The sequence below is a fragment of the Pediculus humanus genome, genomic scaffold (genome assembly GCF_000006295.1).
Source record: "Pediculus humanus corporis 1103172107475 genomic scaffold, whole genome shotgun sequence".
NCBI classification, from domain to species: domain Eukaryota; kingdom Metazoa; phylum Arthropoda; class Insecta; order Psocodea; family Pediculidae; genus Pediculus; species Pediculus humanus.
The window spans coordinates 871,004-896,404 of record NW_002987093.1 but is presented as its reverse complement, the minus strand read 5'-3'; the positions used below and the strand labels follow the sequence as shown (position 1 = coordinate 896,404).

Sequence of the window (25,401 nt, the reverse complement as noted above, 5' to 3'; positions counted from 1 at the left end):
TTTCCCTCGAGTTTCACTATACTAATTAAACTGTCAACAACACACGATTTTGTGTTACATAGAGATGATTATTAAAAGAAAACATAACGGAAATTTTTTTTTTTTAAATAAAAAGACGAGAAATTTTTTTAATGTATAACTGAAATCGTGTAACGCTAATTCTACTTATAACATTTTTTTTTAAAAATTCGTTATAGTTTAAAATATAAATGACTTGGCGTAAAAACTAAGAAATAAACTTTAGATAAAAAAGGCAACAGTGCATAGCTGCAGATTCACAGCCTTCTTTATTTTATTCATTCTGCTGGAAGCATTTTTTAGTAAATAAGTAGAGAATCGGTATTTCTGTCATGTGAATAATTTATTTTTATAAAATTTTACTGAATTTGCCGTGTTAAAAAGTATAAAACATGGCTCTCGCTGGTTTTATAGAATTTTTTCAAAAGGGAAAGGTAATTAAATAAAATTTTAATGCATTTTTTTTAAAAAAAAAATTATTTATTTAAAATTTGTTGTAACTGATTATTACAACACTTGTACTTTTGACAGTCGTATCGTCTTTTTTTTTAACTGTTTGAAAAATTTATACAAAAACAATATTTAGTTATCGTTCTTCAATGTTACAAATCGTCATTTATAACAACGGTTTTTTTTAAAACATCTTTTTATATATTTAATTTAAATTTATTTGCTTTTATAACGGTTCGATTCGTTTCGACTTGGCAAATTTTTTTTTTTTTTTTTACTGTGCAATTTACCTTGAGGTAAGGTCAAATGTTAAATGCGCATTTCAAATGCAATTTATTTACTTTTATTTATTTATTTGATTTTAGACTTTTAGACCTAGAAAAAAATTTACACCAGGTACGCTAAGGTATTCTTTACACAAACATGCTCAAGCTTCATTAAATTCAGGCATAAAATTAAGTTCAGTCGTTAAACTTCCACCCGGAGAAGAATTGAATGATTGGATTGCAGTTCATGGTGTGTTGATATTTTTCTTTTCTTTTCTTTCCTTTTTTTTTTATAATAATGATAATAAGTTTTTATTTTTATTTTCAGTCGTAGATTTTTTTAACAGAATTAATCTCATTTATGGTACAATATCGGAATGGTGCACCGAAACTACATGTCCGACAATGTCTGGCGGACATAAATTTGAATATTTATGGGCAGATGGTGCCAAATATAAAAAACCCACACCTTTACCAGCTCCCCAATACATTAGTTTATTGATGGATTGGATCGAAGCTCAAATAAACGATGAAACTCTTTTCCCAGTGACCATGGACATACCTTTTCCGAAAACCTTTCAACCTCTTTGCAAAAAAATATTAACAAGGTTATTTAGAGTTTTTGTTCACGTTTACATACATCATTTTGATAGGATAGTAACAATCGGTGCAGTAAGTTTTCCTCTCTCTCTCTCTCTCTCTCTTTAGGATTATAAATTTTAAATTTGGGATAAATAATGTATTTTGTGTTTGTGTTTTTTAGGAACCTCATGTCAATACTTGTTACAAACATTTTTATTATTTTGTTAAAGAATTTGAATTGATCAGTAACAAAGAATTGGAACCGTTGAAAGAAATGACTCAAGTGATTTGTAGGGAAATACCATCATAAGGAAATAAATTTTTTTTTTTATAAATAATCTAACACGCAGACTGATAATAATAACCGCGAATGATTTTATACTTTTTAAATAAAATCATTCTTAATTTATTTTCTTTTACATATTGGGGAAAAAAATCGAATTTTGTATTTTTTTACTTATGGAAAAATTTTTGCGAAATGAAAGAGAAAGTAAATAAACGATAGGTACCATTTTTAGTACTCATCATTGATAATGATACCCATTTTAAATGATTGGTATGTTAATTACGATTTAAAAATCACTTTTTACAAAAAAGGATTCAGAGTAGTTTATTATTTTTCATAATGTAAAAGAAAATAACTTTAATTTATTTATAATTCTTATTATTCGTTTGCAAGGAATTTCATGTCTTTTAATTAATAATAATAATAATGAGTGGTTTGTACCTAACATCACAGGTTTTCGTCTGTTGCAATAATTAGAAAGCACATTTCTAATGATGTAATAATTTAACACTGAGTAAAATTTTTCATTGTGCAAATGATAAAAATAGGGTGAAAATATATAAATAACCAAAGAAATAAACCGTTAATTATAAATTAAAATATTAAATAAATAATTAATAAAATAATGATGATAATAATAATAATGATGAATGATTTAAATAATGTTGTAATCGAGTACAAAAATATTTAATTTAATGTGCCATAATTTTTTTTTTAAATTCGAAATTAAAATATATTTATATTTGTGATTAAATTTAAACAAATGTAAAATGATAAAGAGAAAGAGAGAGATAGAGAGAGAGGGGGGAAAAAAGGAGCCTTTTTATGTAGGTTTGTCGTACCTGAATTTTGAAAAAAGCACCAAAAAGACATATTATTAATTTTTGAGTCGCAAAAGAAAAAATTTTTTTTTTTAAATGAATTTTTATTATTATTATCATTATCATTTAAATCAATGTTTAGTTAATTATTTATTTTATTATTATTATTATTATTATTATTATTATTATTATTATTATTTGTGATTATTTTATTTCAATGGCAATTTAATTATTATTTTTTTTTAGCTTTAAATTATTATTATTTTTTTATTTTTTTATGTTTATTATTATTATTATTGATAAAAATAAAACACCAAAGATTGTGTAAAAATAGTTGATGTATAGTTATTATTATTATTATTATTATTATTATTATTATTATTATTATTATTATTTATTCGAATAGAGTTGAAGAGATATGGTAATTGTGTCAAATAATGAATATTTTACTACCTCGAAAAAATTATGTTATAATAATTTTTTATTTGTTGCAATGCTTTGTATTGTTTGTTTTTCACCCCCCCGCCCCCTCCCCTCTATTTTTTTTGATTTTATTCGTCTTGTGATTAAATTGGGGTAGTACGTTCAACATCATTTCAAACGTTTTTATGTAAAATGAAAAACTCATAACGAATGATCTTGATGTATTTAATAATTGTTTGAATTATTATTTTATATTAATTTGGTATTTAAATATTAACAATTTGCTTTATTATTATTATTATTATTATTAATGAATATTTATTTTTATTAAATCCTGTATAATTAAATTTAGGGGTATGAGGGAGGGGGGAATTTTTTTTTTTTTCAAAGTCTTAAAATTAACACTTAAAAAGTAATTAAGGAATGAAAAAAATTTGTTTTTTTTTTTCCCCCCCCCCAAGGATTCCGATTTGTGTTATTTGTTATATTGTATGATATAATGAACCTAAATCACCTACTGATTCTTTTTTTTTTTTTTTTAAATATAATTCCTTCATTTTTAATTAATGGCCACATGTGTTAAAATGATTCATTTGAATAATTCTTTTGTTTCATGATGAATCTGTATTTAAATAATTATATTTATTAACTTGTGTCGAAAAAATCTTTAAGAAACTTTTAATTCATGAATTTGATGAAATAATTCAAGCGACTAAAATAAGTAAAAGTAATAGTTTGATTACAATAATAATGATAATGAAAATTTTTTGTGTGGGAATCAAAATCATGAATAAAATTCAGTAAGAAGGAAAGAGAAACTCATGTTGTTAACGTTTTGATAAATTACTAAATAATAATAATGATCATTTTTAATTACCAGACCTTGAAAATGTTGATACAACATTAAAAATTTTAAGTTTTTTTTTTACCATATGTAAATAACTAATGATGCATAAGGTTGAAATGAGCATTTTTTTTTAAAATTCAAGTAATTGTAGGTAATTTATAAATGTTTATCAAATAATAATTATCCTGTGTTAAATTTAACTGTAATGTCACTCGAAGAGTTAAAAATAAGCTTAATTAAAGACATTCTTTAACATGATTAACAGCTAATAAACATTACAAACGATTGTAATAATAACAACACAAATTTTGTTTCGATTATGTTTTAAATCAATTATTCTTCTTTCTACTTAAAATAAACTTACACAATATAATAATAAATAATTAAAGAAGTCATTTATCATGTTTTGTTTTGTCGAGAGAGTAGACAATGAAAAAGAAAAGCTTAATTTAAACTAATTTTATTTTGTTTTGAATTATAAAAAAAAAAAACACCTACTCGAAAAGTAATAATGATGTTAATCAATTCAAATTGAAAAGAAAAAAAGGTTCAAAAGGTAATTTATTATAACCTCGTTAATAAAATATACAAACGTAGGATTTGATATTTCAATTCGTACAATCTAATAACACTTACTTTGCATGAATTTCGAATTAAAATTTTGACAGGAATCATCAAAGTTATAAATAACTCCCAAAAATATATATGTAGTTGTCTAACCTTTGACACCGTACGTATGATTCACGGCCATTTTAAAATTTAAAAAAAAAATGAAACGGTTTAACGGTTAAAAAATATATACCAAACGATCGTTTCCAATTAATTTAACAGAAAAAAAAAATAATATTGAAAACAATTCTACAATATTATTATTCGAAACGTTCTTTTTTCATTTAACCCGTTTGAAAAAAAAACAAAAATAAAAAAAAAAAACGTTAAGATTTTTGAAAAACATTCGAAAAATATTCGAGTCATTGCTGCCAATGTCAAAAATGAAAACAAACAAAGTTAAAATTTTAAGCGCAATGTAACGTTTTTTCGGTATATCTGTTTCACAATTTTTTTTTTTTTTTTTTTTTTTTTTTTAAAATTATTTCGAGTGTAAATTATAAATTCCATGTTTAAAAAAAAAAAGTCAATATAATTAAATTTTACAAATGATTAAATTAAATATTTAAAAAAATAAAAAATCGTGTCATTAAAAAAAAAAATATGGGGGGCTCACAAAGTGCACCATGTAAAGAAACTCTTCAAAATCCAGATATATTAAACGTTGTGACTTTGTCTGATGCCGCCGTTCAAAGGCTACCATTGATAGCCGATGACAGTCCTACAGACAAAGAAAAAAGGTTGAAATTTATTATTTAATCCTACATAAATTAAAAATAAAAACATTATTAGTTTAACCCCATCCAACATAATAATAATAATAATTAATTGGTTGCTCTTAACAAAAACCTAAAAATGGTTGGAATGGTAACAAAAAACATGTTTTTTATTTTATATATATAAAATGATTATTTTATGTAAATGTTTCATGTTTATACTTTTATCTTGATATACAAATATTTTATTTTTAAAAAAATGAAATTATTTAATTGGAAAAAACAAGTTAATAATAATAATATCCTACACATAATATTCAAATGATTTAAATAAGATTGATATAAACACTCTAATATTATGTTTTTTTTTTTTTTTTTTTGCTAAATGTGGTAAAATAATAACTTTTTTAATTACCCATAATAATTTTTCATGTTATTTTTACTTATTTCTTACAAAATCATCATTAATAATAATAATAATTGTTAAAATTCAAGGTTTTCAAATTGTTTTGGTACTCACTGTGAGTGTGAGTGTCTTAGTTAAATTTTAAATGATTATTATTATTATTATTATTTATTTATTTTTTAATTATTATAAGTTAATAATCAAGTATAGAAAGATTAATTGATGTGTATACGTATTTATTTACAGGAATAAAAATATAGATGATTTTTGGCGGGATCGTTTACATTGCATAGATGACACATATTCAGAAGCTAAAAGAGTAACGGATAATGAATTCAATAGATTGGAAAATTCAATAAGGAGATTATCACCGGAACCGATAAAAGTTTCTTGTCCCAGATTGGTAGATGATGCTGGTACCTGTTATTTGACTAATGGAAAAGAACCATTGAAATGTACTCATTTGATAAAAAAATTTGAACGGTGTTTGGATTCGATTGTTGCCGAAGGAGCGAAAAGAAGACATTTAGATAGTATAAGAAGATCTAAAAAACCTAGCCATTGTAAAACCGATTAAAATGAATATATATAAAACAAACAAACAAACAAACAAAACAAACAAAACAAACAAACCTTGTATTTATAAGTGGCGCTTGAAAAAACCAAAAAAAAAAAAAATATTATATGTATATGTTATATCTACCTGATAGTTTAGACATTGGCTTTTCTCTATTGGTTGGTTCGGGGGGAGGAGGTGGGTGGGTGGGTGGGGTAGGAGGAGGAGGAGGCAAAAATTAAAGGCATTATTATTCCCTTATATATTATATTTGTAATTTCGGTTATTTTTTCGTTGTTGTTATGATACCCTTCGATATGTCGTCTCCACTCCTAATGTTTTGGTGTTCCTCATAAGGTGTGTGACTTTCTTCGGACGTGTGGGTTCTTTTGATTTTCTATAAATCCGTGAATCATCCCACGCAATGGAATCAGTTGATGATAAATTCTTAGATTGTCCGGTACGGATTTCTATATATCTATACATATCACACTAATGGCCTCGATAATATTAAAAAACGCTCTTGTTTTTTTTATTCAACTGGGTTTTGCCACTGGGTTGTTATATTCGGGTGAGTTTTTTTTTTTTTTTTTTTTTTTTTAATCAAAAAATTAATAAATAAATAAAATAAAACTTTTTATTTTTTTTTTTTACTTTATTGTAAATCTTTCACGTCTATTTACTAACGATAATAATAATAATAACTATATGATAATTAGTGATTTAACATTTGATGATTAAAAATAATTTTTATATATTTTTTTTATTTTGTTTGTTTTAGTAATAAATGAATTTCATTGCGTTATTGAAGTTTTCAATTGAAAAATAATATTATTAATAATAATAATAATAATTAAATATATATAATTATTTAAATAAAAAATAAATAAATAAAAAATAAAGAAGAAGAAAAACTTTTTAAAAGTTTTAAAACTTTGTACTGCTCAATTTTTTAATGTAATAATGATGATAATTTTCAATTTAATGTAGTAATAATAATAATAATAATAATAATGATGATGATGATATATTAAGTAATATTTTCAATACAAGATAGATAGATAGATTTAAAGTAGGAGGAGAAGAAGGAGGAGGAGGTTATTACGTCATTAAATGTGTATCATGTTGACCGTTGTTGAAAACTACCCAGATAGATAGATACCTGTACGAATACTTTTATAGTTTATAATTTTTTTATGTAACCTTGAGAAGTGGTAACATGCCAACCACACGCCTACAAGAGGTTGACCACCCGATCACGACGATGATCTAATTTAATTCATAATTATTTATGTTTCAACAAATATTTTTTTGTATGAAATCGCCCCCCCCCTTTTTCACATCCAAACGGATGTGTCAATATTATTATTATTATTATTACGTTATTTTTCTTTTTTGGAAATTGTTTAACATCAAATGAAAATTCTTTAACATTTAATTATTACATTTAAAATCTATATTTAACTCCTACTTTAAAAAAAAAAAAATACATCCCATGTTAATTGACGGTTTGATTATAAAAATTTAATACAAAATGGCGGCTTTTTTTTTCGGTTGTTTTTTTATTAAAAGGAGAAAGATTATACGATGATTTATTCATACCCGATTTAACTTCGGCTTGTTTGGGATGCATATGCGAAGCAACGACAAATTGTAATTTAACAATCGGATGTTCTGGAGATTTATGCGGACCTTTTTTCATATCGAAGGATTATTGGGAAGACTCTGGATCACCCGTTCTTTATGGGGATCATCCCTCAAGAAAGGGTGCTTATAAAACTTGCGTTAATGATCCATATTGTGCTGCTACCACATTAAAACAGTATATTTTTAAATATGCTCAAGTGAGTTTTCCTTATTTATTTATTAAAATTTACAAAATGGCTACCGGTATAATATTAATAAATTTTTTTTTTTTTATTGTCAGGATTGTAACGGAAATGGATATTTAGATTGTGATGATTATGCAAGAATTCATTATTTAGGTGGTCGTCAATGCAGTTTACCTATTTATCATTATGGCTATTATAAAGTTTTCAGATATTGTCAAATTTCAGTTAATTTATTAAATTGAGAAAGAAAGACTTATTAACTTTTTTTATTATTAAAAAATTTAAATAATTTTTAATAAATTTCAATTATTTATTTATTAAATTTGTTTCATTTCATCTTATTCGAAGTAAATGAATTGTATATAAGAGTAAAATTAAACTTAATTTACTCGACAAATGAAATGTCGTTAACAAAATGGCAAAATTTAAATGGAATGGATAAAATAGTAATAATGCAAAAGAAATTATTTCTTTTTTCCAATATATATATTAACTCTATTGTAATAAAAACATTGTTTTTTATGTGTAACAAAAAAAATTTAAAAAAAAAAAAAAAATGAAACACAAATAATAATGATTTTTTTTTTTTTTAAAAAGAAAAAATTTTATATTAAATAAAATTATTTAAATTTTATTAAAGGCAGCAATATCGACAGATTGTACATAGTCTTCAAATTTTTCAATTTCTTCGACGAGTACATCAACTGAAACTTTTTCATCTTCAACAACGCACATAATTTGTAACTTGTGAATTCCATAACCGACAGGCACTAATTTAGATGCACCCCAAACCAAACCATCCATTTCGATTGTTCTAACATTTTTCTCCATTAATTTCATATCAGTTTCATCATCCCACGGTTTAACATCTAATATGATGCTAGATTTTGCTATGACTGCTGCTTTTTTAGATTTTTTCTCATTGTATGCTTTTAATCTTTCCTCTCTAATTTTTTCCGCTTCTTTATCCTGTAATTAAATTTTGAAAATATGGGAAATAAATTTAAAATGTAATTGATTAAATTTATAATAATGGAAAAAAAAAAATGAAAAACTTACTTCTTCTTCGTCTGAAGCAAATAAATCAACATCATCATCATCATCTCCTTTACCATTACTGACGTTGTTTACGCTGGTTGTTTTAAAACCAGTTCCAGCTGGAAATTTTTTCCTTTCATCGTTATTAAATGATTTTATGTGATTATACCACCTTAAAGCATTTGGAGTATCGGATCCTGGAGCTTTTCCCATCGAATCAAACGCTTTGACATCATCTTGCGAAGGCTCGTAACTGTAAGTTTAAATCCATTCATTCAATAAAAATGTTGACCACATGTTTCGAAAAGAAAAAAAAAAATAATAATACGTGAAAATATTATTTACGTCAAAATAATAATTAAATCTCACCCGGATATGTAACTTTTATCTTCCAAATAAGAATTAAGGTCTTTGACACCTTTTGGCGTTTTCAAATCACCGATACTCATTGCTAACAAATTAAAAAAAGGAAAATTACACAGAAAAATAAAACCCCAGTTTTACTTGTTCTTAATCAAGGTGTAAGAGAAGGAACGTAACCCATTGTAAAGTTGGCAACACTGATTTAACGTTAGGGAAATTTCATTTGCTTTTATGCACTACTGTAAAAAGTCTTAACGTCTGCTATCATTGAAGGTTCATATTTTTATTAAAATGTAATATATATTATTTATCAAAATTTTGATTTATATTTTTTTTTCGCCTGTATATTGTCTTCTATCTAGATTTTAAGTATTTTATTTTTTTTTTAAATAGGTTGGTTTTTTTTTAATTATTTTTAAATATATTTTTATTCGTTTTAATCTCTGACGTTTTTTTTTTTTTTTAATATAATTTTTTTATTTTTATTTTATCATCATCAGCAACTTGAATTTAACATATTTTTATTTAATTTTTCCAGGTTTAAAAATGTTGAGATTGCCTTTAAACGTACCTTTTTCTCGAGCCCTGAGTGGTCCTTTTATAAATTTATTTATAAGGGGAACTGCCACAAAGGCTCCAGAAAAAATCGAAGTATTTATCGATGACATACCTGTAATGGTTGAACCAGGAACTACCGTTTTGCAAGTAAGTATAAATTTTTATATTTTTTAAATATTAAACACAATTTAAAAAAAAAAAAAAAAAAATTTCATAATTTTATTAAAATTTATTTTATTTTTTTTTTAGGCAGCTGCTATGGTCGGCGTTGAAATTCCAAGATTTTGTTATCATGAAAGATTGTCTATAGCTGGAAATTGTAGAATGTGTCTTGTTGAAGTTGAAAAATCTCCTAAGGTAAATATAAACTTTTTTTTTAAATAAAGCATAATATTTTTATAATAATCTAAAGTATTAAGTAAAAAAATTGTCATCGCAAACTTGAATTTATGTAGTAAAAAAATATTTTAGCCAGTTGCTGCCTGTGCCATGCCAGTAATGAAAGGATGGAGAATAAAAACTAATTCAGATATGACGAGAAAAGCAAGAGAAGGAGTTATGGAATTTCTATTAGTTAATCACCCCTTAGATTGTCCCATTTGTGACCAGGGAGGTGAATGTGATCTTCAAGATCAGAGTATGGCTTTCGGAAGTGACAGGAGTCGTTTCACAGATATAAATTTTAGCGGCAAAAGGTTTTCCCCATTTTTTTTTTCTTATAATATGTTAACATGTTTTTACAATTGAGTGAATTTTATCATTTTCCAGAGCTGTAGAAGATAAAGACATTGGTCCACTTATAAAAACAATCATGACTAGATGTATACATTGCACAAGATGTATAAGATTCGCATCTGAAGTCGCTGGAATTGACGATTTGGGAACAACCGGTAGGGGATCAGATATGCAGGTATGTTTTATGAAAAATTCAATAAACAAAATCAATTCTTTATATTATCCAATCCAGATGATTGATCTGATCTGTTTTGGTGAATCAAATAGGTTGGAACATATGTTGAGAAATTTTTCCTATCGGAACTGTCTGGAAATGTTATCGATTTATGCCCTGTTGGAGCTCTCACTTCGAAACCATATGCTTTCAAAGCAAGACCCTGGGAAAACAGAAGAACTGAAAGTGTAGATGTTTTGGATGCTGTGGGTAGTAACATAATTATTTCTACAAGAACCGGAGAAGTTTTAAGAATTTTGCCAAGGCAAAACGAAGTAATCCAACGGTTAATTTACACAAATTCTTCAAGTACAAAAATATCAAATGATTTGATTTGATTTTTTTTTTTCTTTTCTTTCAGGAAATAAATGAAGAATGGATATCCGATAAAACTAGGTTTGCCTGTGACGGATTGAAAAGGCAAAGACTCGTCACACCAATGATAAAAAATAGCGAGGGTGATTTAGTCAATTGTCAGTGGGAAGATGCATTAACTTACGTGGCAGAAAGAATCAAATGCGTTTCCGGTGACAAAATGGCGGGATTGGTCGGACCTCTCGTCGATGCGGAATGCATGATAGCTTTGAAAGATTTTTTGAATAAATGCGGTTGCGAGACTTTATGCACCGAAAATAGTTTTCCAATGTTGGGATCGGGAACTGATTTCCGGTCTAATTACATAATGAATAATACAATTGCCGGTGAGTATGTGACTGAACATATTTAAAACGGCCAACGTTGGTTAAGAATTAATTTTTTTTTTCTTTTTTTCCAGGTATCGAAGAAGCGGATTGGATACTTTTAATCGGTACGAATCCACGATTTGAAGCTCCACTCGTCAACACGAGAATTCGTAAGAGTTACATACAAAACGAAACGAATGTGGCTTTGATTGGGCCTAAAGTAGACCTGACCTACGACTACGAACATCTCGGCAACGACGTCGAACTCATAAACGAAATCAAATCGAAATCTCATCGTTTTTGGAAAACTTTGAGTTCGGCGAAAAGACCCATGATCATAATAGGAGCAGAACAACTCAAAAGACCAGACGGAGGAGTTTTACTCACGAGCGTTCAGTCATTGTGCGAAGAACTCGGAAAAACCGTCGGCGTAATAATTCATAAAACTTTTTAATTTTCTTTTAATTAATCAGTTTAATGATTTTGTTTTGTAAATTTAAAGGTGAGCCACGATTGGAAAATATTAAACGTTTTGCAAACATCAGCTTCGCAAGTTGCCGCCTTGGATTTGGGTTACACGCCTGGACCGGAAATTATAAAAAAATTAAAACCCGAATTGTTGTACATGGTCGGAGCCGATGAGAAAACGATAACCAAAAAGGATTTAGCGAAAGATGCTTTCGTTATATATCAAGGTTGCGTTGCGGATTGATTTGTGGTATAAATCACCGCGTGATCAAGAATAAAAATTTTTTATATTTTTTTTTTTTAGGTCATCACGGTGATGCGGGAGCTTTAATGGCGGACGTTATTTTACCAGGGGCCGCGTACACGGAAAAACAAGCGTCTTACGTAAACACGGAAGGAAGAGCTCAACAGACGTTAACCGCCATTTCTCCTCCCGGTTTGGCGAGAGTCGATTGGAAAATAATAAGAGCTATTTCGGAGGTTTGTCTGATTTTGACGACTGTTTCCCCCCCCCCCCCCAAAAAAAAAAAAATTGCGATATTTGAAATGATCGAATTGGTTTTTTAGCTCGCTGGAAAAACATTACCCTACGAGGATCTCAACGAGATTAGAGAACGTCTCGGAGAAGTTTCCCCCAATTTAATACAATACGGTGTCGTTAATCCGGCTAATTTTCTAAACTTGTCGTTACAATACTCTAAAGTACGTAATTTCCGGTTCTAACGGTTTTTGATTATCGAAAGGGGAATAGAAAAAAAATTGTTATTTACCTTTCTTTTGTAGAAATGTTGTCCGTCGTCGTTGAAAAAAGGTTCGATGGAAGTGAAACAAATGAAATTGGAAGATTTTTTCATGACCGACGTCATTAGCAGAGCTTCTCCGACAATGGCCAAATGCGTTCAAGCCGTTTTAAAACAAAAAGAATCCAAGTATTAATATAAAACGTAGATAAATTTATCAATAAATTATCGTTCCGGGTAGTTGAATTAACTTCAAAACGAATCACATTAGAGAAAATAATTCGAACGTTTCCTCTTTTTTTTTTTTTTTTTTTTTCTGTTTTTTTTATTTTTTTATCGTCATTATTATCATTACTGGAAAAAAAGTTCAGAAGGGATACAAACGGAAAAATATATATATATATATATATAGTAAATACTTGTAAAAGAAGGCAGTGAAGATTCCATTAAAAAAAAAATATTTATTATTATTATTATTACGGTTTTTTTTTCGAAAATATAAGAAAATCATTGATTTATTATTGATTGATTATTATCATTATCGGATTTTTTTATATTAGTTGTCAAGGATTGTATAAATAATAAAACGATTGAAAAAAAAAAATTAAATTAAATAAATTTTATTATTTATTTTTTTACATAAAAAATTTCAATTTCCGGTGTTTCGACGACGACGATAGAGATCACATCCGTTATAACCGTCCACGCAATAAAGTGTCATTAACGAAGAGAAAAGCGCGCCAAAATCGAAACATGACACGTTTTAATTTATTTCCCTCATTACAAAACGTACCGCCATTTTTGTTTTGTTTTGTTTTGATTTGTTTAAAATAAAACGTTTAAAAGTTTTTAAACAAACGGGAAAAAAAATTTGTCATTAATTAATTTTAATGTCAGCACCATATCAAGATTTAGATTTTTTCACGACAATCGATGAAAATGACTTACAAAATTTATCGGGGAAATCAGTTTGTTTGGCAAACGACGACGACGACGATGATAAAAACATAAATGATTTTTGGGATAAAGATCCATCACCACCGACAAACGACGAATACGACGAAGAAGTATTCAAAAATGGCGGCGATAAAGAAGAAGTAGAAGAAGAAGAAGAAGAAGAAGAAATAAAAGTCGAATCAACCGAAAGCGAAAGTGATAAAAAACAATATACAAATTTTCCTAAATGCGGTTTGAAAATTTTACATAAAGAGGTTAGTTCCGGTTTCCGGTAGATCGAGATTATTTTCATTCTCTCTCTCTCTCTCTCTATCGAAAGAAGAGAGAGAATTATAAACGATAATAATAATGATAATAAATGTTTAAGTAGGAAGATAATTCGAGCGATAGATTTTCAACCGCTCTCTGGTCGGGAAGAGATGAATCAACTTCGAGATCCGTTAATTCTTGGAACGTTTCGACAGCCGGTCCCGTTCCCTGGGACGACAGCCAAAAACCCATCGAACGTTTACTTAATTATGCCGATTTGACCTTGACAAAAGAAGAAGAAAATGGTCTTTTGACCGACAGAATTGTCGCCGCTTGTAGTTCTTATTTAACGGATTCTCCCGGGAATAAATGTCGCGTTGTTGCAAAAGTTTCACTTACCAATAAAGTAATTTTTTTCTTTCCTCTCTTCCTCCTACTCCTCATCAACCTTCTTCCTCCTTCCTCCTTCTTCTTTCTCTTTCAGAACCTGAACGACATAAGAGTTTTAAGTTATCATAGATTTTTACAATATGTCGACCTATCATGGAACAATTTAACGGATTTAACACCGCTCGGTTGTATACCTTATCTCATGTATTTGGACGTGTCGCATAATTTAATGGAAGAAGTTCTTCGTTTCCGGGTATGAGTAGTAGTAATAATAATAATAATAATAATTATTATCTTTACGATGACGTTTTTCTTCTTCTTCTTGTCAGCCTCCGTTGAATTTGACATACGTTAATTATTCTTATAATCAAGTTTGGCAAATAGATAACCTTTCTGATTTTTGGTCCCTCACTTATTTGGATCTTTCACATAATAAAATATCTAAAATACAAGGATTGCATAATTTAAAGTGAGTTACCTTCATTTTCATCCTCTCTCCCAAGAACAAACATGGCGGTATTATTATTATTATTATTTCAGGTATTTACGTTATCTCGATTTATCACACAACAAAATAGAAAGATTTGAAAATTTAAATAATTTAAGAATAACGGATTTAAATCTCGAATATAATTTATTATCGAGATTCGAAACGGAAATGGATTTGGGAATACACACGATGCCATATTTAACGAATCTTTATTTAAATAATAATTTAATAAAAGATTTGAAATTTTTAAAGGTTTGTACCTTAAAAAAATTTTTATAATATTAAGAAATCCCGTCTGGAACCGGGTTTTTTAAAAAATTTTCCAACAGAACGTTCACAGTTTAAAAAAATTAGAATTACAAGGAAATGACATAACGGATTTATTACAATTGACAAACATGAAAAAATTAAAAAATTTACGACAGTTGGATTTGTCTAATAATGACGTAAGCAAGCAAAAACCTTACAGGAATTTAATTTTGAGCTTTTTGAGAGAATTAAAATTTTTAGATCAAACGGAAGTTAATATTTCGGAAAGGGTAAGTGAGAGTTTGATAATTAAATTTCAATACGTCATCACCTGATTGATTGATTTGTTTGTTTGTTTGTTTGTTTGTTTCCTCCCCCTGTCTTCTTATGTCGTTTTAAGGTCGCTGCATGCAAACACCATAAATACGACCTACAACTCGAAGCGGCGAGAAACAATGCGAGAATGTTACTTTTGGAACAACTTAATGACGTCACTATGGACATGGACGTTTTACCATACGATCAAGGTCCTTATCCGTTTGTTATACTCGTCGGTCCATCAGCATCATCTAAAAAATCAATCATTTCGTCATTGGCAGAAAAATATCCGGAAAAGGTACGACGGAATTTTCCTAACAATAATAATAATAAACGCAACATTGAAATGATTTTTCCGTTTAAAGATTTACATTGGAAAATTGCACACGACTCGGAAAATTTTAGATGGTGAAAAACATTTGCTCAAACACGTCAATAGAGAAAATTTCAATTGTATGATACAATCTGGAAAATTTTTAAGCGTTTATGAAAATTTAGGACATTTTTACGGTTTTAGTAAGTTTATTATTATTATTATTATTATTCGTAATAATTTTTAATTGATTCTTTTCCCGAAAAAAAAAAGGTAAAAGCGAACTTGGTAATGCCGTGGCAGAACGTAAACTTTGCCTTACCTGTATGGACATGGTAAGCGCTTTGACAATTTACGGTTACGGAATTCGTCCTTTTCTCGTACTCGTCATACCCGAATCTAAAGAAGAACACGTTAAACGATTAAAACTTACCTACGGTCCTGTTATATCCCGTATAGGTGCTGCTTACATGGCACAAAGACAATTAGTTCACAATCACGAGGTAAAAAGTGTTACAAGGTTTAAACGCTCTCATTTTTTTTTTTTTTTTTTTTTAAATTTGGCGGGAAAAAATTTATCATTATTATTATTGTGGTATTCAGAACAACATCAAAAGAGTTGAAAACGTTTTAGATGAATTAATAAGAAAAATGTTTGATAAAATTTATGGAGAAAAATCTGAACCCTATAATGTTGTGGATGATGATTATGACGGACACGATGATAAAATAATGGAAAAAAATGGTTTCCTTGTGTTTTTTTTGTGTTTTGTTTTTTCCAAACATTTTGTTTTTCAACGTTTTAAACTTTTTTTTTATTTTTTTTTTTTCCAGATAATCAAGTTTTGGAAAAGATTTTTCACGCGGATAAAGAAGGAATAAGTACGGAAACACTTTCGGGAAATTCGTCAATTTTTGGCTGCAACGCTCCTGGAAAAAATCAGTAAAGAAATTTCAAATTTTTTTTATGTTTTCTTTCGTAAACGTTTAAACAACTAAAAAATGTTTTTATGTTTTTTATTCCAACAGGAATTCCTTTACCTGTTCTCCAAGTCGATGCGGATTTCAAAAATGCATGGGACGAAATAATAATAATAATAACGAAAAAGAAAACAGCGAAGAATCTCAAAGGTTTACCATTTATTATTATTATTATTATTATTACTATTATTATTATTATTAAATAAATTTTAACTTACTTACTTTTTTAAAAAAATAGTCACGTGACCAGCGAAAATTACGTAGGTGAAATGTCAACGAGTTCGTACAGTGCCGATCTTCAAGTACCAATAAAAGTTGAAATCGGGTCATCAGACCGTAAGTTCCAGACGATTCTCCATAATCTTTTTTTTCCTCCTTCTTCTTTTCTTTTTGTTTAATTTTTTACACACGTTTCTACTGAAGTTAGCACGTATGGAGAAGAAGATCCTTTTGCTGATTTATCCATGCCGTTCGTTAACTGGAGCGAAGTTAATTTAACGGGTTTACAATTGGAAGAAGCTGCGGAAATACTTTGCGAACAATACATAGAAAACGTCATGTCGACGAGAGACGTCTACGAAAATCTTCATCTGGATAATCCTGGACTTTTTTCATTATGCGTAAGTACTTGAAAAAGCGTTTATCTATCCCATTATTCCTGGAAATTAAACTGGAACGTTTTTCTTTCCCCCTCCTTCTTCCCTCTTAAAAACGAGAGCGATCAAAAAAAAAACTTTTATTAAAATTTTAGTTATAATTTTTTTACAAGTGTTTTCAACTTTTAATTACTGTTCTCCCCCCCCATTAATTAATAATAATAATAATAATAATAATAATAATAATAATAATAATAATAATAATAATAATAATAATTTTTATTAAATTTAAAACTTCTCCTAAATATTTTCGGTCGTAATAAATTCGATTAAAATTTTTTTTCTTCACATTATTATTATTATTACTATTTTATCAAAACATAAAAAAAATTTAATTATCGTCTGCTTGCTAATATATTTTATTTTCAAATTTTCAGGTATTTACAAACGACATTGAAAATTCAATAAAATCGATAACGAAATTATTGAAAGAAATTTGGAGAACGACTGGAGAACGACAACCCGTTTACGATTTAACAGAAGACATGGCTTATAAGGTAAGTTAATTATTATTATTATTATTAACATAAAATCCCTCATGGAAAAATTAATGACGTCATTTAATTACAATTTAATTTGTATAAATTTTCTTTGGTTTTTTGTTTTAATGAGAGCACGAATGGAAATTTTTTTTTTTTTTTTTTTTGTTAAACAATTCAACAAAATGGCGGCGGATATGATTTTATAAATTAAAAATTAATTTATTCTCAGGTCATGGTTCCTCAAAAATTAGATCAATTAAAAGAAATATTACAAAATGATTTTCTCTCGTCCGGTGATGGATCCTCAAAATTATTTAATTTTATGGTTCCATCAAGTTCTCCAGCAACGATTTGTAGAGAAATGAAAACAAAAGGATTCGGAGATTCGTTCAACGATTTTTAATTTCCAACGTGTAGTTAATTAATTAATTATTATTATTATTATTGTTATTAATATCGAGTTTACGGTTCAATAAATTTATTAAATTGTTTTTTTTTTTTTTTTCAATCAATCAATCGTATGATCAATCATAGAAGAGGTTAAGGGTCGAAGGTGACAAAAGGGTGGTCGAAAGAAAATCCCATCGTGGAATGGAATAGAAAGATCTAGAAAGAGAGAGAGAGAGAGAGATTCATTGAATTTATCATCACGATCTAATAAAGAAAGTAAAAATTACTTTTTTTTTTTTTTTATTCTTTCACCCCCCCCCCTTCCCCTCAATGATGAGGTTTTCGACTGATGAATGTTTGATTCGTGACTAAACTCGATTGGTTTTTTTTTCTCCCCCCCTTTCTTATCTCTAATAATTTTTTCTTTCCTTTTTCTTCTTTCCTTTTTTTTCTATAATTTTTGTTTATTTTTTTTTATTATTATATTTAATATCGCGTGTGATTTCATATCATCGAATAATTCGTTCGTTCAACACTCATACAACTCACATTGTTCGAAAATAAAGAAATAAATAAAAAAATCGTTTGTCGATCGATCGAACCCCCTCCCCCCTTTTTCCTTATTGCCAAGGTCAAGGTCAAGGTCGAATTAACAAAACGTGAATAATCGATCAATATTTTATCCGGGAAAGCTAAAAAAAAAATTAACGTTTTTTTTTTTTTAAATTAATAATATTTAACACACTCGAACAAATTTCAACGAATGATATTATTATTATTATTATTATAACAAAAACAATAATCCTGGAATTTTTTTAAAATAATAATAATAATGAAGGAAACAGAGAGAGAGAGAGAGAGGGGAAGAGAGGGATTTTTAATAATCCAGTTTTGATTAAAAATTTCAATGTTTTTTTTTTTGTTTGATTAATGTTTAATTATCCAAAATCAAATAACTGGAATAGCTGGAAAAATATTTCATTCGATATGACGTCATCAAATATTATTATTATTATTATTATTATTTTTAAATAAAATTTTCATTTGGATTCACACGTACGAAGATTTTGGGTAAGTGACGACGTCGTTGGACACACACACGCCGGAAATTTGACTTTTTTTTCCCCTCTGAAAATGAGGGGAGGGGCGCGGTAATTAATTACACGTTTTTTTCCACGTGGCTTTAAACTTTTAACGAGTTTATGAAAAGTAACAACAACAACAACAAGAAAAAGTTTATAAAAACATCCTTTTCTCTTAAAAACATTCGATGACCGAAAGAAAAATATTATCATTATCATTATTATTATTATTATTATTATAATACGGTAAAGTAAATTTTATCTAATTCGTTTAAAACAAATAATAATAATAATAGTAATTTAATAAAAAGGAAGAAAAAAAAAAAAAACTTTTCCGATAAAATTAACGTTTTCGATGCGAAAGAAAAAGGAAAAACTTTTTCGGATTTTCTATTTCCCAACGAAAATAATATCGTTTAACCTTTTTTTGTTTTCAGGTACGACGTACTTGACCTTTAAAATTATTATTTAATAATTAATAAATTTTTTTTAACGTTTTTATTATTAATAATCACGAGACACGAACGAATGGAAAATTCGCAAGGGAAATTTTTTAATTTAATGAAAATTTTTTTTTTTTGTTAATAATTTTGCTTAATTAGTTTACTGGAGATTTTGTTTCCCCCGCCTCCTCCCTCCCCCCCAATGATTAAAAAAAACTTCGATATTATTATTTTTTTATTATTAAATTCTTCTGCTATTAAACAAAAAAAAAAAAAAAAATTCAAAATTCTTTTGAGTATTATTGAAAAACGGAAAATTCGTTTTTATTTTTGTTTTTTTTTTTTTTATTACCTAATCAAAATCCTTTTTTTATTCATTTATTACGTAATTTAATTTAATATGAATACGTACGTCCATTGACATTGAAAAATGTTGATGATGATAATAATAATAATAATATGATAAATTTTTTTTTTTTTTTTATTTACATAATTCAAGAATTTTATTATTGAATAAAATTCTTTTTTTTTCTTTCTTTTATGTAAAAACGTGACGATGCAATTTTTGTAATTTGAAAAAATGGGGGGGGGGCAACGAGTCTACGGGGGAATGGGAGAGGGGAGGAGACGGGAAAGGAAATTAATTCCTTTCTCCCTCCTCCTCCTCCTCCTGCTTTGAAAATTCATTAAATAAATATTATTATTTCCATAATAATAATAATAATAAAAAAGTACGTTTTAAAGTTTTTTTTTTTTTTTTAACCGAGTTTGTGTTATAAAATTATTATTATTATTATTATTATTTTTACTAAAACCAATTTCATTATTATTATTATTATTATTATTATTGGTAATAATTCGTTTATGAATGGATAAATTTTTTTTTTTTTAAATTCATTTTTTTATAAAAAAAAAATAATGGATTCCATTTTTTATTGTTATCATAACAATTTTTTTTCTATTTTTTATTTCAACTTCCGGTTTTTTTTTTATAAACAATTTTTTAATTTAATTTCGTTTATTTATTTTATTATTATTATTATTATTATTATTATTATTATTATTATTTATTTTTTTTAAACAAATTTGGCAGAGATCTATAAACTAAAAAAAAAAAAAAACAAATTTAAAAAATTTTTTTTGGCAAATATCAATAAATTATCATCATCATCATCTTCATCACCATCATCATCATCATCATCATCATTATTATTATTATTATTATCATCATCATCATCATCATCATCATCATTATCATCATTCGGATTTTTCATTATAAATTTAAATTTAAATTTTTTTTTTTGATTTCGTCGCGAGAAATAAAAATTTATTTTTTTGAAAAACAAACAAACAAACAAACAAAAGAGTTAGTTACGTTTCGCGAAAGATTTACAAAATTTTAAATTTTTCGTGTTTTTTGTTATCGTGGGAGTCCCTCCCCCTCTCCCTCACGCTTTTTTCCTTGTACTCTACTCCTCCGCCCCCCACCTCGTTTTTCATTGCGAAGCATTGTAAATAAAAAAGAAAATTTTAAATTAATCGCATTTCGTAGTAAAACAAATAAATAAAAAATTAATTATTTCTTTTAAATTACTTTTTTTTTTTTTTTCAAAATGTCGGTGACGTGTTTGTTTGTTTTGTCGGTAAAGCGTCTTCTGCTACCACCTATTAAAAATTTAAATTTTACCCTAAACGTTTTTATATATAATAAATCGGTCGACATTTTGTTTTTTTTTTTTTTTTTTTTTGGCCGTTAATTTATTGGCGGCGACCACTTGAAAATGAAACTTATTTTATTTTTAAAATTATTTTACGATTTAAATTTAATTTATTTATCGATAATAAAACAATAAATACTCGACTATAAGATGATAATAATAATAATAACGATTTTTGCGCCCCTCTCCCTCCCAGTCTGAAAATGTTTTTTTATCATTTTCCAAGTCTTTTAAAAATAATAATAATAATAAATATTTAAAAACGTAATAAACTTTTTTTTTTTTTAACGACACAAATATTATTATTATTATTATCGATTTTCTAAAAAAAAAATTTATTGTTTCGAATCGGGAAAACTTTTATTTACGATAAAAACAAAAAACACGAGAAAAAATTGGGGGGCGGGGTGGGGGGAAGGGAGAAATGTAACGTGTTGCACATTCGATAGAAAAAAAAATTTTTTTCTTTTTTTTCGTTTTGTTGTCGTTATAAAATTCGATTTAAAAAGAAAAAAGTTTTTCGATTATTATCGTATTTGAAATAATAATAATAATAATAATAATAATGATAGTTACATTAATAAAAGGGTCAAAGTTCATTTTAAAAAAAAGAATTTTGATAAACTAAGAAAAAATTTATTATTAGGCAGTTTTACATTTAACTCGTTTTAAATATGTTATGGTTATTCGTGACGTTTTTTTTAGGAAAAAGTTCTGGATTTTTACTACCTTATCCCGTCGATAATGAAATTGTCTGGATAAAAAATGTGACTCCCAAAATAATAATAACACCGTATGTGGAAGCTGGAAACATAAAAGAAGCTTTGGATTTAACATTGGTCGAACCATTAAAAGGAAACATCGTGAGTTATGCCGGATACGTAACAGTGGATAAAAATTGCGATTCGAATTTATTTTTTTGGTTTTTCCCCGGGAAAAATTTAGAAAAATCCCCTGTATCCGTTTGGTTACAGGGAGGACCGGGAGCATCGTCACTTTACGGTCTCCTTACCGAAAACGGTCCCTACGAATTAACACCATCGGGTAAAATAAAAATTCGAAAATATCCCTGGACGGAAATAAGTTCGTATATGTACATAGATAATCCGGTCGGAACCGGTTTCAGTTATGCTAAAAACGAAAGTTGTTATTCGAAAAATCAAAATGAAGTTGGTAGAAATCTTTTGGTGGGTATAAAACAAATATTGAAATTATTTCCGACTCTTTCCTCGAATCCTTTTTACGTTACCGGAGAATCTTATGCTGGAAAATACGTTCCAGCACTCGCGTATGCCATACACAAAGATAATTCCGCCAATGATAAAATTAATCTCAAAGGTTTGGCAATCGGAAACGGTTTGGTCGATCCTTACAATCAACTTATTTATTCTGATTATTTATATCAATTGGGCATCATAGATGATTATGGAAAGGATTACATGAAAAAGGAAGAAGATTCCTGTCGGGATTACATATCTAAAAATAATTGGATACAAGCTTTTCATTGCTTCGATCAACTATTAAACGGAGACATGACAAACGGTTCGACATTTTTTAATAACGTTACAGGTTTCTCTTATTATTTCAATTATTTATATTCCAACGGTCGTCAAGAAGGAGACATAAATAATTTTTTAAACAAACCATACGTGAGTTTCCCCCCTACTCCCCCATCTCTCTCTCTATCTCTTTGTTAAAATTGTTATTTATTTAATTGGTTATCATTCGATTTTACAGGTACGATCGAAAATTCACGTTTGGTGATTCGAAATTTAACGATGGACGATTAGTTGAAAAACATTTAATGGAAGACGTTATGAAATCCGTTAGACCGTGGCTAGAAGAATTACTCGAACATTATAAAGTTTTAATATATAATGGACAATTGGATATAATCGTTGCTTATCCTCTCACAAAAGGATATTTAAATGTAAAATTTTTAATTGATTTAAATAAAAAGAAAATTAATTTAAATTTTTTACAACAAAAAAAAATTGTTACGATTTCAGAAACTTAATTGGTCCGCAGCTGGAGAATATAAAAAAGCACAACGTCACATTTGGCGTGTCGATAATGACGTGGCAGGATACGTTAAATCCGCGGGAAATTTAAAAGAAGTTTTAGTACGTAATGCCGGTCACATGGTGCCAGCAGATCAACCTAAATGGGCATTTGATTTAATATCGAGATTTTTTAACGACAAACCATTTTATTAATTATTTTCTTTTATTACGAGAGTGCCAATAATAATAATAATAATAATAATATTTTCGATTATTTATAAAATTCGTTCGTTACGAAAATTATTAAAATACTCAACTCTACATAATACTATGTAACGAAACAAGAAAATAATAATAATAATAATAAAATTAAACACGCAAAAAATTAATTTTTCAAATGATTTTACGTAATCCATTTTAAAAATAAATTATTTATCCATTCAATTCAAACAAAAATAGAAATTTAAAACTAATTCTGGTGAGAGATTTTCTTTTTCAATTGATTGCAATGCAAGGTTAAGTTTATTATTAGAAAGTTAAAACGATTTTAAATTATCATAAATAAATTTAAAAAAATTACATACCCTAAACTTTCTGCCATTTTTATTTTTTAACCATTTTAATTAATGCCTTCCTGTTGCTTGTTGAATTCAATGGAAAGAAAAATATAGCCTGGGCTTTTATGGTTTTAACATCATCATGACCAAGATTTGAAGGAAATAATTCACATCCTGATGAAGGTTTCACAAAAATAAGGAATATTTAGGGTTTTCCTCCATCTTGTTTTCACTTTTCTCACTCATAATATTTAATTATGTATATATTATAACACCAGCACTTAATATTAACATGTAAACTTGCACAGAGTTCATACTAACAATATACAATGAACAATTTTTAATGGTACACCTTTATTTAAGTATTCCCAAAAAAAAAATCATGACCAGGATGATTTGGAGGAAAGAATTCAAATCCTGATTAACCTTTCCCTAGAACAATAGGTTCTTTCTCCATCTTGTTTTCACTTTTCTCATTTATAATATTTAATTATGTGTATAATTTAACACCTGCACTTAATATTAAAACTTACACAGAGTTCTTACTAACAATATTCAATGGTATACCTTTATGTAAGTATTTCCAAAACACAAAATGATTTAGGTGAACTTGAAACTACACAAAACAATCAGTTAATTTTAACATTACACCCTTTTTTTGTTTGTTTCAAGTTATAAAATATCACATAAAGAACGTAATAAGGATAATGTAATAATTTTATGAATATTACAAACATCAAGTGTGAATCCTGAGTTAATAATAATAATATTTCTTAAATTTCATAATCTCACAGTAAAAGATTTCATTCATATACTCTTTTATAATTGTAATCATTTTTTAATAATAACATTTAATTAAATTACTTAATTCAAATTGTAATAATAATAATAATAATTTCTTATCAAAAAAAGAGAAAAAAAAACAGAGATGAAGTAATAAGATATATTTCAAAATCAGCATTTTTTTTCTTTTTGTATTTCATTTTTTAAGCTTAGCCATTTTTTTTTTTTATCTAGAATGAAATCAAAATTTTAAGATGATTTTTTTATCAATTGTAATGATACGTTTCGAAACGTCTTTTAAAAATTCTTACTACCCACGCTACCTTTTGTCAAATGAAACGGTTAAATTAAAATTTATTTCAAGATAAAATAACTTAAATATAAATAATTGTTTATGAATAAAAACAAAAAAAACACGCAACTACATCACTTTAATCAATTTACATAACATTAACTAACTTATTAAAATGATAAAACGAATAAATTTTTATTAATTTTAAATCCGGGGCTTTGACATAGACGCCATTAAACTATTACATACCCGCGAATGCATTTCATTTTCGTTTTCATTTGCGACAAGTTTCCCTTTTGTGTCTTGTCATCATGACGTAAGAAAAAATGGATGACACATGAAAATAAATGTCAATATAAAATACAAAAAGATTAAATTTAATTAAAAATTTATTTACAGGTGTCGTTTATCAATTAAAAGCAAAAACCCCCCTTTTT

The 25,401-nt window shown here is 27.2% G+C and overlaps 7 protein-coding genes across 7 annotated transcripts; 6 read left to right on the top strand and 1 right to left on the bottom strand.

Annotated features, from left to right (window-relative positions):
- Nucleotides 1-410: 410 nt before the first annotated feature.
- Nucleotides 411-1,626, top strand: Phum_PHUM128450 (uncharacterized protein; the record flags this gene model as incomplete). Its single annotated transcript, XM_002424355.1, has 4 exons — nt 411-452; nt 834-984; nt 1,063-1,406; nt 1,498-1,626. The coding sequence occupies 4 exons, from the start codon at nt 411-413 to the stop codon at nt 1,624-1,626; spliced, it is 666 nt and encodes a 221-aa protein (XP_002424400.1).
- Nucleotides 1,627-4,905: 3,279 nt separating this feature from the next.
- Nucleotides 4,906-6,001, top strand: Phum_PHUM128440 (uncharacterized protein; the record flags this gene model as incomplete). The annotated part of the gene is made up of 2 exons (XM_002424354.1): nt 4,906-5,042; nt 5,671-6,001. 2 exons carry the CDS (start codon nt 4,906-4,908, stop codon nt 5,999-6,001), a joined length of 468 nt encoding a protein of 155 aa, XP_002424399.1.
- Nucleotides 6,002-7,514: 1,513 nt separating this feature from the next.
- Nucleotides 7,515-8,054, top strand: Phum_PHUM128430 (uncharacterized protein; the record flags this gene model as incomplete). The annotated part of the gene is given in 3 exon segments (XM_002424353.1): nt 7,515-7,533; nt 7,553-7,824; nt 7,908-8,054. The coding sequence occupies 3 exon segments, from the start codon at nt 7,515-7,517 to the stop codon at nt 8,052-8,054; spliced, it is 438 nt and encodes a 145-aa protein (XP_002424398.1).
- A 349-nt stretch (nt 8,055-8,403) lies between these two features.
- Nucleotides 8,404-9,357, bottom strand: Phum_PHUM128420 (elongation factor 1-beta', putative). The gene is made up of 3 exons (XM_002424352.1): nt 9,220-9,357; nt 8,872-9,103; nt 8,404-8,781 (listed from the first exon to the last, which is right to left on the bottom strand). The coding sequence occupies exons 1-3, from the start codon at nt 9,297-9,299 to the stop codon at nt 8,437-8,439; spliced, it is 657 nt and encodes a 218-aa protein (XP_002424397.1). The 5' UTR covers nt 9,300-9,357; the 3' UTR covers nt 8,404-8,436.
- Nucleotides 9,358-9,759: 402 nt separating this feature from the next.
- Phum_PHUM128410 (NADH-ubiquinone oxidoreductase 75 kDa subunit, putative) lies at nt 9,760-12,807 on the top strand (the record flags this gene model as incomplete). The annotated part of the gene is made up of 11 exons (XM_002424351.1): nt 9,760-9,918; nt 10,021-10,128; nt 10,243-10,466; nt 10,540-10,681; nt 10,774-10,995; nt 11,082-11,421; nt 11,496-11,833; nt 11,906-12,098; nt 12,176-12,351; nt 12,439-12,573; nt 12,655-12,807. The coding sequence occupies 11 exons, from the start codon at nt 9,760-9,762 to the stop codon at nt 12,805-12,807; spliced, it is 2,190 nt and encodes a 729-aa protein (XP_002424396.1).
- A 694-nt stretch (nt 12,808-13,501) lies between these two features.
- On the top strand, nt 13,502-18,099 carry Phum_PHUM128400 (protein phosphatases pp1 regulatory subunit, putative; the record flags this gene model as incomplete). Its single annotated transcript, XM_002424350.1, has 16 exons — nt 13,502-13,822; nt 13,939-14,223; nt 14,302-14,460; nt 14,537-14,676; nt 14,748-14,949; nt 15,027-15,236; nt 15,347-15,562; nt 15,630-15,780; nt 15,851-16,080; nt 16,181-16,322; nt 16,412-16,520; nt 16,607-16,708; nt 16,797-16,894; nt 16,982-17,178; nt 17,592-17,678; nt 17,926-18,099. 16 exons carry the CDS (start codon nt 13,502-13,504, stop codon nt 18,097-18,099), a joined length of 2,823 nt encoding a protein of 940 aa, XP_002424395.1.
- Nucleotides 18,100-22,003: 3,904 nt separating this feature from the next.
- Phum_PHUM128390 (uncharacterized protein) lies at nt 22,004-23,545 on the top strand (the record flags this gene model as incomplete). Its single annotated transcript, XM_002424349.1, has 3 exons — nt 22,004-22,982; nt 23,120-23,259; nt 23,339-23,545. 3 exons carry the CDS (start codon nt 22,004-22,006, stop codon nt 23,543-23,545), a joined length of 1,326 nt encoding a protein of 441 aa, XP_002424394.1.
- Nucleotides 23,546-25,401: the final 1,856 nt, after the last annotated feature.